Below are 13,392 nucleotides of genomic sequence, written 5' to 3'. Positions count from 1 at the left end.
AGAATAAGATAAGATAAGATAACAATTGTGGTTTTAGAGGTAGTTCATTCATTGTAGATTCTTTTCTCCACTCGTTGGATTCCAATGCACCATCTTTACTGCAATTTCAAGAATATCTAGGTCACAGTTGATAACCCCTCCCCCATGGTATTATAGAATTGCTCTAGGATTTACTTTGAGGAAATGCTCTTTGGTGAAACAGAAAGTCCCAAGTCATGCATCATGTGGTGTAAGAGATTATTAGTTCCCAGGCGATTCCTCACTAGTTCTGTTCTACCATCAAGCATTATATCTAACAATATGAACTCCTCGATAACAATGAACTGTTTAATAAAGACTTTAAAACAACCATGGTTTAAGTCATTAATTAAAAACCCATCAGTTTTTACTTGGGCTGAAAATAGTTGGTACAGTAAACCTATTCTGGTCTGCATTAATACCAGTCATTTTTTTACAAAATGTCAAAGAACTACATCAGCACCTTGAGGCAATTTTCACAGTGAATGAAGCTTTACAAAACGATTAAAATAACATGACAAGCCCTATTCTTATCCCAGTAGATACAGATATGATTCCACCAAATCTTGGCTGACCATTAAAGGAAAGGTGGTATTCAAACAACTGCGGGTTGACGTTTCAGTTCATAGGCTATTACTGTAATCCCCATTAAGGTTTCTGTCACAGGATTGGGACATTGTCTACACTGATACATGTAAGAAAGAGGTTAATAGGGCTCACATATAAAGTTAAGATATCATTGTTAATCGTTCTTGTCTTGCCAGCTGTCCATAATAAAATAGATCATAAAATATCAATTGAATGATGAAGGCCTTCATTTTTGCTCTGTCCAACTTTGCAATTGTTTATGGTTCATTGACTTGCATGTTAAAAACATTTAAAGAAAATCACATGTTTATGGAAATAAGTGTTTTGTTCGTGGTTGAGGGAACTTTACATTAAATTTATGATAAAGGAGACAATAGAATTTTGCCTTTTCAGTTGACTTACTGTTGTAAAGATCGTTTCATACTTAAGGTCAGATTACAATGTCGATCAGAAACTGTTGCGAACGAATCGGTCTCTGAATCGTTTCCGAGCGAATCAGGTCCTGGAAGTCCGAACGATGCATCCCAACATTATTCGGTTGGACTCTCGTTGACTTCAATGGGAGCCTGTGTTCCGAACGAGAACATAGGCTCCCATTCGAAAAAAGGAGTGGTTGGGGAAAACCTTGCACCCTGTGGCGGCACCCCATGGTGCCTGACACATTGTGCATGGTTGGGAAGCGAGGTTCCTTGGGTACCCCCACAGGCCCCAATTGGATGCCTCTGGGTGAAAGGGAGCCTGCAACGAGCCCCCAAAGACAGATTCCAACATCCATTTTGTGTCGGGTAGACCGAATCAAAATGGCTGTCTGAATTGGTCCTGGTAATCGCTCGGTCGGAAACCATGTCCATAGAGCTGTACGATTCATCTTCGAAATACTCGGCCTGTCCGAATGCCTTTCAGAACTAATTCAGACTGCTCTAATGGTTTCCGGGCATCGTAATGGGCTGTTGGGAAATATGTACGATTTGTTTGGAAACGAGGGTTCTGAATCAGATTATGCCATACAGAGTCCAATTCGGAGCCTTTACGAATGACATTGTGATCGGCCCTTTAGTGTTACATTATTTGGATGGCATTCTCATTAGTGCATTTTTCATTTTGCAGGTAAAAGCACAGACCTTCGGTGTCCAAGATGGAACTCTGGGAAGTTGTCACCCTTATCTCACTTTTCCTCATGTCATGTCTCATAGTAATGAAAAGTGAATGGTGGAAAGGAAAAGATCATTTCCCTCCTGGCCCACCTCCATTGCCCTTCATAGGCAACATACTACAAATCCATTTCAAGGATGTGGTCAACTCACTCATGAAGGTAATGTATCTCATAGCAACTGTGTTATGTACAAGTGACAGATTGTTTAGTGCATTATCTACTGGGCTGTGATCTTTTGCAAATCATGTGGTGTTTGATTTGCATCAAGTAATGACTCAGACAAATGGCCTGATTTAGATTTCGGCAGATGGGTTACTCCGTCACCGTTGTGACGGAGTAAACCATGCGCCAAAATCTAAATCAGGCTCTAAATCTGTCATATTCACAATTGGCAGAGTTGTAGGTGGGCAGGATATTCCTTCCTGACTTTTAGACACTATTTTGATTGTTAGAAATCTGCATGAGGTGTTTGTGATATGCTGCTTCACGTCTGTGTCTCAAGGGCTGCAGAGAGGGAAACAACTGTACATATATAGAGGTTCGTGCATACATTCTTGAGCATTACAAATGGAGAAAGGATCTCCTCTCTTCTTAAATCAATGATAAGTACCTTTAAATTTAACATTCAATTGGACAACATTTTGACTCCAATGTCAACTAATCACAAGAGAATAGTTATAACAAATACAAACTTGCATTTCCTTTGCAATCCCATTATAGTGGCACTATTATGGCCGTCATTACGAATAGCGCATTTTCACCCAAAGAGATAATTACACTACACTACTTGGGTCGGAGTGTTTATAAACCATAGTCATCACTAGTTTATCATGTTTTTTGATCAAATATGTTTTTATTGAGTTCCACAGAGCAACAACATACAGCAGGAGAAAACAAAAGGCAGTGCGAGTAAGTCTACAATGCAAGTGCTACGAAAATAGGCATGTCCCTGTAAAGTCCAGCTAGTGACTAAACTGTTCGTCCATGTGGAAGCATTCCGCAAGAAACAAGCCCAACGCCTAGTGCAAGAACTCTTTTCTACCCACCCTCCCAAAACTGTGCCCCCCCCACCCGGACCCCCAATCAACTCCCGTCCCTCCACAGACCCCCCCCACCCCCCCCCCCCTCGGTGTGTTCCTGAGCAAGTCCGGTGGAGGCCGAGCGAGGGCCAGATTAGACCTTACGTTCCACTTTGGATGTCTTACTGCGGAAGTCCTCTGCCAGTTTCAGGACCCTGAGATACTTCGGGCAGGTGAGCTCCGTGAATTCCTGAGACAGTAAGGAGAGAAGTGGGTGCCATGTTTCACGGAAAACATCTGAGGCCTGTGTGAGCGAGGCCTGGATCCTTTCCATCCCCATGATATACCATAACCTGTGCAGCCACCCTGTATGTGTGGGCGTTCTCGATGTGCCCCATAATGATAAGATGTGGTGAGTCGCCGCCCCCATCGCCAGCCCCATCTGCCGTCCCCGCAGTGATTTGAGAGGGAACATGAGTTTATTGGGAAGCCCCAGGATCGCGTACGCCGGGAAGCGTGGGATGTCAGTTTCAAAGTAAGTGTCAATGTCCCTCAGCACCACCTCCCAGTACTCCTTAACTGCAGTGCACTCCCACAGTATGTGTAGCATGGTCCCAGTGTGTCCGCACCCCCTCCAGCAAGTGGGGTCTTTGCTTGGGTTCCCCTGGTGTAGGCGCTCGGGGGTCAGGTGCCAGTAGTAGGCGACTTTCACCGCCGCCTCCCTGCTGGCCGTGTTCCTCGCAGTGTGGTGGGCCCTGTAAAATATATCCCGCCATTCTTTATCCGACAGTGTGCGCCCCAACTCCCTCTCCCAGCGTTTCTGGCCTGCGGATCTCCCCTCAGGAGGGGATGGGGACAGTAAGAGGTACAGTTCGGTAATGGACCCGGAGTCAGACTTTTTAGTCATGAGCCACCTCTCATACGGGGTCAGTGGGCGGCTGACCAGCGGAGCCACCTCAGGGTGTGTCAGCCAGTGGCGGAGTTGGAAATATTGGAAGCGGTGTGGCTGGTCGAGAGCATAGTCAGCCACCACCACGTCCCACGGGAGGAAGCCCTCCGTGTCAAACAAGTAGCCCGCAGAGCGGCACTCGGATGGCCGCCATTGGGGAAACGAGCCTGGCGGTAAGCCCGGGGGAAAGGCCGGGTTGTCTAGCAGAGGAGTCATGGGTGAGGGGAAAGTTGTGAGGCCCCTCGGGACAGCGACGGCATTCCAGACCTGCATGAGAGTCCTGGTGATAGGGGATTTCTTCAGATAAGCTGGCCTGTCCGGGCGCGCCAAGAAAGGGACCTTCCACAGTGACATGCCTGCCATGGCCCTATCCTGGAACAACCAGTGTTTTTCGGAGGTGGGCCTGGACCACTCCAGCAGATACCGAAGTTGCGCTGCATGGAAATAGCGCCGCAAGTCCGGAACCCCCAGGCCCCCTTCAGCTGTCACCCGCATAGCGAGGTCACGCCGCAGCCTGGGACGCTTGCCCGCCCACACATAGTGGTTCAGGGTGTCCTGAAGTTTCTTGATCATCCCCAATGGGGGGGTGACCGGGAGAGTTTGAAAGAGGTAGAGGATCTTGGGGAGGAGTGTCATTTTAATGGCCGCCACACGACCCAACCAGGAGAGTGGCTGTTGCTTCCACCGTGCGATATCCCCCTGAACCCGCAAGAGAAGTTTAGTGTAGTTAAGGTCGATCGTCTGAGCAGTTGCGGGAGTCAAATCGATCCCCAGGTACGGTAAGGCAGTGCTGACCTCTAACCCGCCTATGCGAAGCGAGACCCTTTTAGCCAGCTTGGTGTTGCAGCCCAGTGGGAGAACCACCGATTTCTGTACATTCATTTTGAAACCCGACACTGCGGCAAATGCCTCCATTTCGGACAGGAAGGCCGGTAAGGAGACCGTAGGGTTGTCCACCGCGACCAAAATGTCGTCCGCGTACAGGCTCATTGTCTGTTCCACCCCGCCGAACTTGACTCCGGTGATAGTCCTGTTGTCACAGACACGTTGAGCAAATGGCTCGATATAGAGGGCGAACAAGAGCGGCGAGAGCGGGCAGCCCTGCCGCGTGCCGCGCTGGATATCAAACGGCTTTGAGCTAGTCCCATTCACCTTGATTGTCGCCCTGAGTGTCGCGTAGCATCCTGCTATCCAGGAGCGGAAACGAGGGCCAACCCCGAATTTCGCCAGTGTGTGGTCTAGAAATCGCCAATCCACCCTGTCAAACGCCTTCTCGGCGTCCACTGAAAGCAGTGCGGCATCCGAGGCGTTGAAGTGGGCTTTGTCGATGACATGCAGTATGCGTTTGGTATTATCCGCACACTGTTGGGTGGGGACAAAGCCTGCTTGGTCGGGTTCAATAATGCCCGGAAGGCACGGGCCAAGGCGCGAAGCCAAGATGCCCGTGAAGAGCTTCAGGTCGATATTGAGCAGCGATATCTGCCTGTATGCTGCACACCTCTTGGGGTCTTTACCCGGCTTCGGCAGGACCACGACGTCCACCTCTAGCAGCTCTGCTGGGATCGAGCCCGGGCCCCCAAAGGAGTTAAATAGCTTTGTAAGAACCGGTGCCAGGAGGTGGCAGAAGGTCTTATAGAAACATGCGGAAAAACCGTCGGGGCCGGGGGCCTTCAGGGGCTTAAGTTTGGCAATGGCCGACACAACCTCCTCCAGACGGATGGGGCTGTCCAGAGCGCTGGCGTTGGTCTCATTTAGGGCAGTGACGTCCATAGTCTCGAGGTAGGCCTTCCCAGCCTCCTCTTCGATGGCCGGGTCCGCAGCGTAGAGTTGGGCATAGAAGGTCCGGAAAGCGTCTGCTATGCTGGTATCGTCTCGGAGTTCCTCGCCGCCATCCCCGTGTATAACTGGAACCCTAGAGTGGACCGTTTTAGCTTTGAGTTTGCTAGCCAGAAGGCGGACAGTTTTGTCACCACGCACATAATATGTGTGGCGGAGGCGAAGCGCCGCGTATTCTGCCCTGTCCAGATCTAAGCTAGCCAGCTGGGCTCTGGCCGCTTTCAGTTTGCGCCAGATGCGAGTGGCGCCGTGCGGCAGTGGACCCTCTCTAGCTCCATTACCTGCTCCTCCAAGTCCTTCCGCCGTTCCTTGCGTTCCCGGTTGTCTGCCGCCGCAATTGCTATAATATCGCCCCTGACCACCGCCTTGAGTGCCCACCATAGCGTCGCGTGGGCCACCTCCCCTGTATCGTTCGCCCCTAGATAATCAGTGATGGTTTGGGATAGCCTCTGCACCGCCCCCTGCCGAGACAGTAAGCTCTCCCTAAGCCGCCATCTACCCTTGTGTGGGGGTGTGCGTGGGACGGTCATCTGAAGGATCACCGCCTCGTGGTCCAACAGCGCCGCCGGTGCAGTGTCAATGTCTCTAAGTATGGGGACAAGGTCAGTGGAGCTCAGGAAGTGATCTATTCTGGCGTAGGTGCGGTGTACTGCGGAGTAAAAAGTGTACCCTGGGGCAGTGTGATGTAGTTCCCGCCAGGCATCAACCAACCCCCTGTCTGTCAGCCATTGTTTCCCCGCTGCTGAAAGCGCCCCCGAGTCCCAAAATCTCTTTCCGGATCTATCCATTTCATTGTCCATGACAAGATTCAGGTCCCCCCTATCAAGACATGCCTCAGGTCGCCCGATAGCGCCTCTGACAAGGCCCCCCGAAGGAAGGCCTCTTGGCGGGCATTAGGCGCGTAAATCGAGCCAAGCGTGAAGGAGAGTGTGCCTATGTGGACAGTGTGTGCTAAGAGTCTACCCTTGATTTCGGCTACCTTGCTTCCCACCCGCCCCTTAAAATGCCTAGCTACCAGCAGGGCCACCCCCGCTTTCTTCTCAGAGGTCGCCGAGAAAAATTGCTGTGGGAAGGCCCTAGCTTTCATGCGGTGCCAGTCCTTTGCCAACAAATGTGTTTCCTGCAGTAAGCAGAGCTCAGCCCCAGAATGTTCCAGAAATGAAAGAACTGCCCTCCGCTTGATCGGATTGTTAAGTCCCTTCACGTTAAGGGACAAGACACGGATGCCATCAGCGGCCATGGGAGAGTGTGAATGTAGTCTGCTGAGGGCCTGGCCCCGTCCCGCCCCCCCCCCCCACATCTGATCGTTGTCAACCCATACTGAACACACCGAGCACCCAACCCCGACCCCGAACATCCCCCCCCCACCCTGAGCCCCAACCAACAATCCCCAACAAGAAAACATAGTCCGGGGCCTATCCGGCAACTGACCAGGCCCCTGGTGAAGTCTCTGAAAGCGGGAAAAAATGGCGGGCCCGGAGCCCCCCGTCCCGCCCCCCACACAACATGCTGGTCGTTAGTCTACCTCTGTGCTCGTGGCTCTTCAGGGCCCAGCCGCAGTGTCCGTGGAGACCTTCTGGATCGCTGCCGCGTGTTCATTCTCGACCTCCGTGGGGTCCGGCCTGAACCCTTTCTTAGGTGTGTGACGACTCCCCACAATCTGCCAGCCGTCTGCTTGGGAGCGGGGAGACCGTGTTTGGCAAGGCTCGAGGTCTGCGGCGTCTCCCTGGCCCTCCTCCTCTGTGGCGAGGCCCAGCACTGCACAAGTGTCTCGCATGGACCGCAGCTGATGAAGTGTCCCATTCCACTTAAAGATCAGCCGAAAGGGGTGACCCCAGGAGTACGGTACGCCTTTGTCTCGAAGGAAAGTGGTTGCCACCTTGAATGCCCGTCGCTTTTGCAGAGTGATCGCGGACAAATCTTGGAAAAGCTCGATGGCGTGCTCCCTGAAGTGGAGAGGCTGTTTCTGGCGCGCCGCCTTCAGAATGCGTTCTTTGAGAGGGTAGTCCGGCAAGAAGGCCAAGATGTCTGGGGGGGGGGGGCGGTGCCCTGCGTGCTAGGCCCACCCTGTGGGCCCTGTCAATTCGGATATCAAAGTCATCCCCCTCACCCAGGACCTCTCGGAACAAGTCCCGCAGATATGCGGCAATGTCCCCCCCTTCAGCCTTAAGCAGCACGTTCCGTACGTACCCTGATATTATTTCTCCTGGACCGGTTCTCCAGGTCTTCAGCATGGGCCTGGAGCTGTGTCTGTTGGTCGTGAAGCTGGAGGATTTTTTGCTGCAACTGTTCCACCTCCGCGCTCCTGGCCTGGTCTGAGGTCTCGACGGCCGCCACCCGTTCACCAATATCGTCAACATTGCGGCGGAGTTCCTTGTATTCCCCCGCCATGTCTTGCCGGAGGGTCAAGATGTCCGCCTTGAGGGAGGAGAACAGCTCCTCCATGAAAGCTTTGGTGGCCGGGGCGTCCCCCTCGTCTCGCTCCTTGACTTTAGGTGGAGGGACCGTCACTGGCTTATCAGAGCTCTTGTCCCCCTTGGAGGCCCCTTTCGCCAGCATATCGGGGATAGTGCGACCCCCTCTGCGATTGTTAGAGGACATGCCCCCGCCGACCCGGGGGCACACAGTCCCCGCCTTCGTCTGCCACCGGAGCTCACCGCCTTCCTCCGGGCCACGTGGAAAATGGCCGCTCAACGGCCGACGAGTAGCGTCCTCAGTCTTAGGGCCCAAGTCGTGGCGAGCGCGGGGCTGGCTCACCGTTGCCCCCCGCCGTCAGAGCTGTGAGCGGGGGCACCGGGGGCTCGATCGCCCCCCCCCGAGTATCGGCGTCCCACGCCGGCGTCGCCCTGCTCCTCACCTCCTTGCCAAGTGATGGGGGGAAGGCCCAAGCCGGGGCCTCGCGTAGATCGTCAGGCCGCTGCCGTACTCTCCTCCGCCAGGTGCATCACGGGGCCTGCTCGGGGCCGCCGACACGGGTCACTGCTGTCAACGCTGCTCCTCCGAGCGTACCTCGTCACCGTCCGGCGCCTGACACTACTCCGGCGGGCCCGGCCCCGCGTCTCCGTCCCGGCTCCTCCGTCCTTGCCGGCGCTGTCGGGCCCGGGTCTGCTGCGCGCCAACGGCGGAGGGGTCCGCCCAGGGCTCCCGGGGCTGAATCAGCGGACTAACGGCGTCCCCCTAGACTCTCCGATCGTGGGGTGTCGTGACCACCAAATTTGGGGCAGGTGCTGTAGCGTGGCTATGCAACGGGGGGATCGGGAAGAGGAGCTCCGCAGAAACGCGTCCTCTCAGGCCGCCATCTTAGCCACGCCCCCGTTTCGTTTATCACGTTTTTTAAATATATTATGCACAATGCCACATCTATGGGACTGCAGGAGGATGAATATCCTTTCAGCACTCATGCAAATGCTGTTTATGTCAATTTTTAAACATACACATTACAGGATTCAAGAGATCTCAGGAGATCAAAGAGTTGCTAAACATCCTGCAGCCTGTTCACAAATTGCATTTTGTAGTATGTAAAGTGCTATTACAGTATGCTACTCGAGCTACATTTTTAAATATTAAAAACTGTGTATGTTTTAACTGACATTTTTGCATATATGTAACATGCCTTTAACCTTTGCTTGTTTTCAGTGAATTCCATTTTTTTTAAAGTTTAAAGTAAGAGAATATTACAATTCCTAACTATTACGTCATTTAAACTTTTGTTATTTTTCAGTAACTTTTGTATGTTTTTTAGTGTAAAGTAAGATGTCCATTGCAGTGCATGGCATGGAGTTGGATGCGCATAGCTATGTAATGTAACAATGTAAAGAGTATCATTTTACATAATGCAGACCTATTGACTTCGTCAAAGCGTCAAAACACTCAAATGTGTGCTCCAATGACCGGAACAGTAGGGAAAGTGTTGGATTGCGGAGGGGTAAAATGACTATTCTCACTCCAATGAGCGCAACAGTAGGGGGAAGTGTCGGATAGTGGAGGGGTAAAAATTACTACTCCCACTCCAGTGAGCACACCAGTAGGGAAAGTGTTGGCTACCAGAGGGGTACATTTACTATTCCCACACCCGTATGTTCGCCAGTAGGGAAAGTGTAAGATAGGGGCGGGATAACATTTACTATTCCCACTCCAGTCAGTGCATCAATAGGGAAAGTGTTGAATTGCGGAGGGGTAAAATTTACTATTCCCACTAGGATCAGGTCAAAATTAAAAACACACAAAATACAAATATTTTTAAAGAAAGTAAAAGAAAATATATAAATATGCTAAAAGCTAAAATAAAAATATATTAAAAATTGAAAAAATAAAAACATATTAATATGTTAAATGCATATCACAAATACCTACAAATATTACATTAAATAAAATAAATAAAATAAAAAAAATATTTATATTTAGAAATTATTTATCAACAAAAACATGAATTATTACATAAATGTTGTTTCTTTTCTTCCTACCCTATAACACCACACAACTCATAACCCACATCTAAAATAAAAAAAAAGTATTTGCATAATTAACATAATTATGAATTAAACAAAAACTAATCATAAAGAAAATTAAAACATGTAAAAATGAATTAACTTCACACCCTTTACCCCTATAATCCCCACAACCAACCCCCCCACAAAAATTAATTAAGCAATTACTCTAATTAATTATCAATTAATTAATTAATATCAATTATCAACTAGTTATTAATTAGAAATAAATTACTTACCACCCTTCACCCCTAAACACCCTACAACTAAAATGAATTACACAATCTCCATATTTAATTGCCAATTAATTATTTAATATTAATTACCAACGATTTATTAAAAATAAATAAGTTCCCACTTTTTATCCCTATTAACCTAAAACTTACACCCCCCAAAAATATAATTAATACAATTAATTATCAAATATTTATTATTAATTATCAACTAATAATGACTTCATTAAAAATAAATGACTTCCTACCCTTTACCCCTATAAATACCACAACCCGCACCTAAAATTAATTACATAATTACCATAATTAATTATCGATTGAATAATGAATATTAATTAACAACGGAATAATAATTAATTACAAATATATGACTACCCACTTGATACCAATATAAACTCCCAGCCCACACATAAAGGTTACCAAAATAATAAAAACACAATTAACATTATAAACTCTCTATTAAATAAATATTAATAAATAAAAATATGCATTAGTTTATTATAATGAAACTACTTCCCATCCTATTCCCCTAAAAACTCACAACCCGCTACAGAACTAAACAATGCAAAATTTAAATAAAATAAAATAATGACTACTAGAAATTTAAAACATATATTAAAAAAGATAAACAATATTTATGCAAAAAATACATCACATACATTTAAAAGATATACTAAAATACCTAACACTAATTACAAAATCGATATTTTAAATAACTATATTTTTGCAAATGATATTAATGACTTCTATTTTTTTTAAATTGATATTTCTTACCCTAAATTCAATGTTCATCACCACGATATTCTTGCTGTCGATATTTCTGTGTCACGATATTTGAAACTCAACATTTGTGTAAGTCAATATTTTCAACTTGAAATTTTGATTCAATACCATATTTATATCCATTTGGCTGCCGTCAGTATGTAGTTATTGTTAGGACCTAGTTTCCATAGACAAAGGGCCTAAATACGATGCGGTTCGGAACACAACTAAAGGCTTGTTGGTTGCTGTCCAAACCGCATCTACTGCTGTGGTCTGACCAATGCATTACGATGAGTTTGGTCGGAGGCAGCAGACTGAGGGACCGACTGGTGCTTTCCGAAAGGCTCTATAGTCGGAAAGTCCTCATAATCTCTTAAGGACTGCGTTTCTGCCATCGAGATTTGGATGTTTGTGTCTTACAACTCTTTCCATGTCGGCCTTTCTGAGATGGGAAGGCTGTCGAAAAGTGACACTGTGGGAAACAAGCAGGGCCCCTCTGCCCCCTGGCCCTCCGCATCTGGGCTTGGTGGGCACCTATGGTCCCCCCCTTGAAAATCCCTGCACCGGGTGGCCAGGATATTTGGAAACATCAATTTTTCTATGAAGGCCTATGTATGATGGTGGCGTTTTACACCCGCCGCACAAGCTTTCATGGGAAAATGGATATTCCAAATGATGCAGTCGGAACTGCCGACCTGGGGTTGGTTTGTTCCCAATTCACTATGATGTTGGTCCAAGGCAACTCGGACTGACATCGTAATTGGGCCCTTTGGGATTCAAGGGTAGACTGCAGCCCGAACTGTTAGATGGAATTAGACCAAAATTAGCAGAAAGCTAGCTGTTTGTCCAGAATGAACCCCTTTTCTAATTTGTGTATATCCATTCAGTAGTTTTGGAGTTCTTAAAGATAAAAACATTTTGTACATTTAGGGATGCGGTGGAAACATGGATTCACATGCCAACACCAATTCTGTGATTGGCTGGTCTTTACCAGACAGGAAAGTTGCACCTGCACCTTATTTATCGCGACATGGTCCTGGGGTCTGTAAATTGAAATGAAATGTATGAAGAAGGGGTCAGGATAGTGATACCCTACCCCATGGATGCCATATAAGTGTCTGTGAGGGATGCCTGATAGAAAGAAATTGACTAAAAAAATATGTTTTCATGTGCAGGGATCCTCAGATCCCTTGCAGAGCTCAGCGAGGGCCCTGTGTGAATCTGCAATAGATCCATTGATCCAGCACCCAATGAAAAAAATACATCCCTTACAGTCCCACTTACACACACTCTATTATACTACCACACTGCTACTCATATACCCATATAGGCACTCACACACCAATTCAGAGACCCATACATTGACTTATACAGCCACTCAAATACCCGCTCACAGGCCCGCACACCAACACATATACCCTCAAAGACACAAATAAACCTAAGCACACACCTATACAACCACTCACCTTTTCACAGACCAACACAACTACTCTCACACCTATTCACATACCCTCACAGCCACTCACACACCTACCCACTGCCAAATACAGCGGCTCATAAAGCCAATCCCATACCCACATAACCACTCACACACCAACCCACAGACCCATACAGTGACTCACATACTCACTCATTGAGTCTTACAGCTTCTCACACACCCACTCACAGCCTGATACAGCCACTTTTACAACCTCACACACCCACTCACATAGCTACTCCAAAACCCATTGACACACTCATACAGCTGCTCACACCCACTCACCGACCCACATACAGGGCTCAAAAAATTCACTCGACCGCTCGCATTTGCGAGTCAGATTAATTCAGGACCAGCTATTTTTAGGTCCTACTCGCCCTGGCGAGTAGGAATACAAACTGACACTTGACCTCTGCCTCTGAAAGCAGAGGAAATGTGACAAGATAGCAAGATTTAAAGGCATCTTTAATGCTCACAAAGTAAATGAGCAATAAAAATGCTTTTAAATCTTGTTAACTTGTCACATTTGCTCACCTTTCAGAGTCAGAGGTCAAGTGCATTTCAGTTAGGTCGAGGAGATTTTGTAGGTTACTAGACCAGCAGGTGTAGTGCATTGTTAATGATTTTTCGAGCCCTGCCATAGCTTCTTATAGACCCACTCACTAACACATATAGCCACTCACAAACCCACATAACCACTCACACACCCACTCATAGACCCACACAGCCACTCATGCACCCACGTAGAGATTCACTCATACACACACCAACTCACACATCCATTCACAGATTAAACACTCAGACATAGACCTATATAGACATTCGGATACCCACTCACACACCCATACAGCCACTCCCACTCCCAGATCG

At 48.0% G+C, this 13,392-nt stretch overlaps 1 protein-coding gene across 1 annotated transcript in view; it reads left to right on the top strand.

Annotated features, from left to right (window-relative positions):
- Positions 1-13,392, top strand: part of LOC147692003 (cytochrome P450 2F2-like) — an 803,876-nt gene that overhangs the window by 84,843 nt on the left and 705,641 nt on the right. Inside the window, exon 2 of the mRNA XM_086938296.1 lies at positions 1,714-1,918. Coding sequence (XP_086794422.1) covers positions 1,742-1,918 — 177 coding nt within the window. The 5' untranslated portion in view covers positions 1,714-1,741. The remainder of the gene's footprint in view (positions 1-1,713; positions 1,919-13,392) is intronic.

This window comes from Lissotriton vulgaris, chromosome 9, assembly GCF_964263255.1.
Source record: "Lissotriton vulgaris chromosome 9, aLisVul1.2, whole genome shotgun sequence".
Classification (NCBI taxonomy): Eukaryota; Metazoa; Chordata; class Amphibia; order Caudata; family Salamandridae; genus Lissotriton; species Lissotriton vulgaris.
This window is presented reverse-complemented; position numbering and strand designations above follow the sequence as displayed.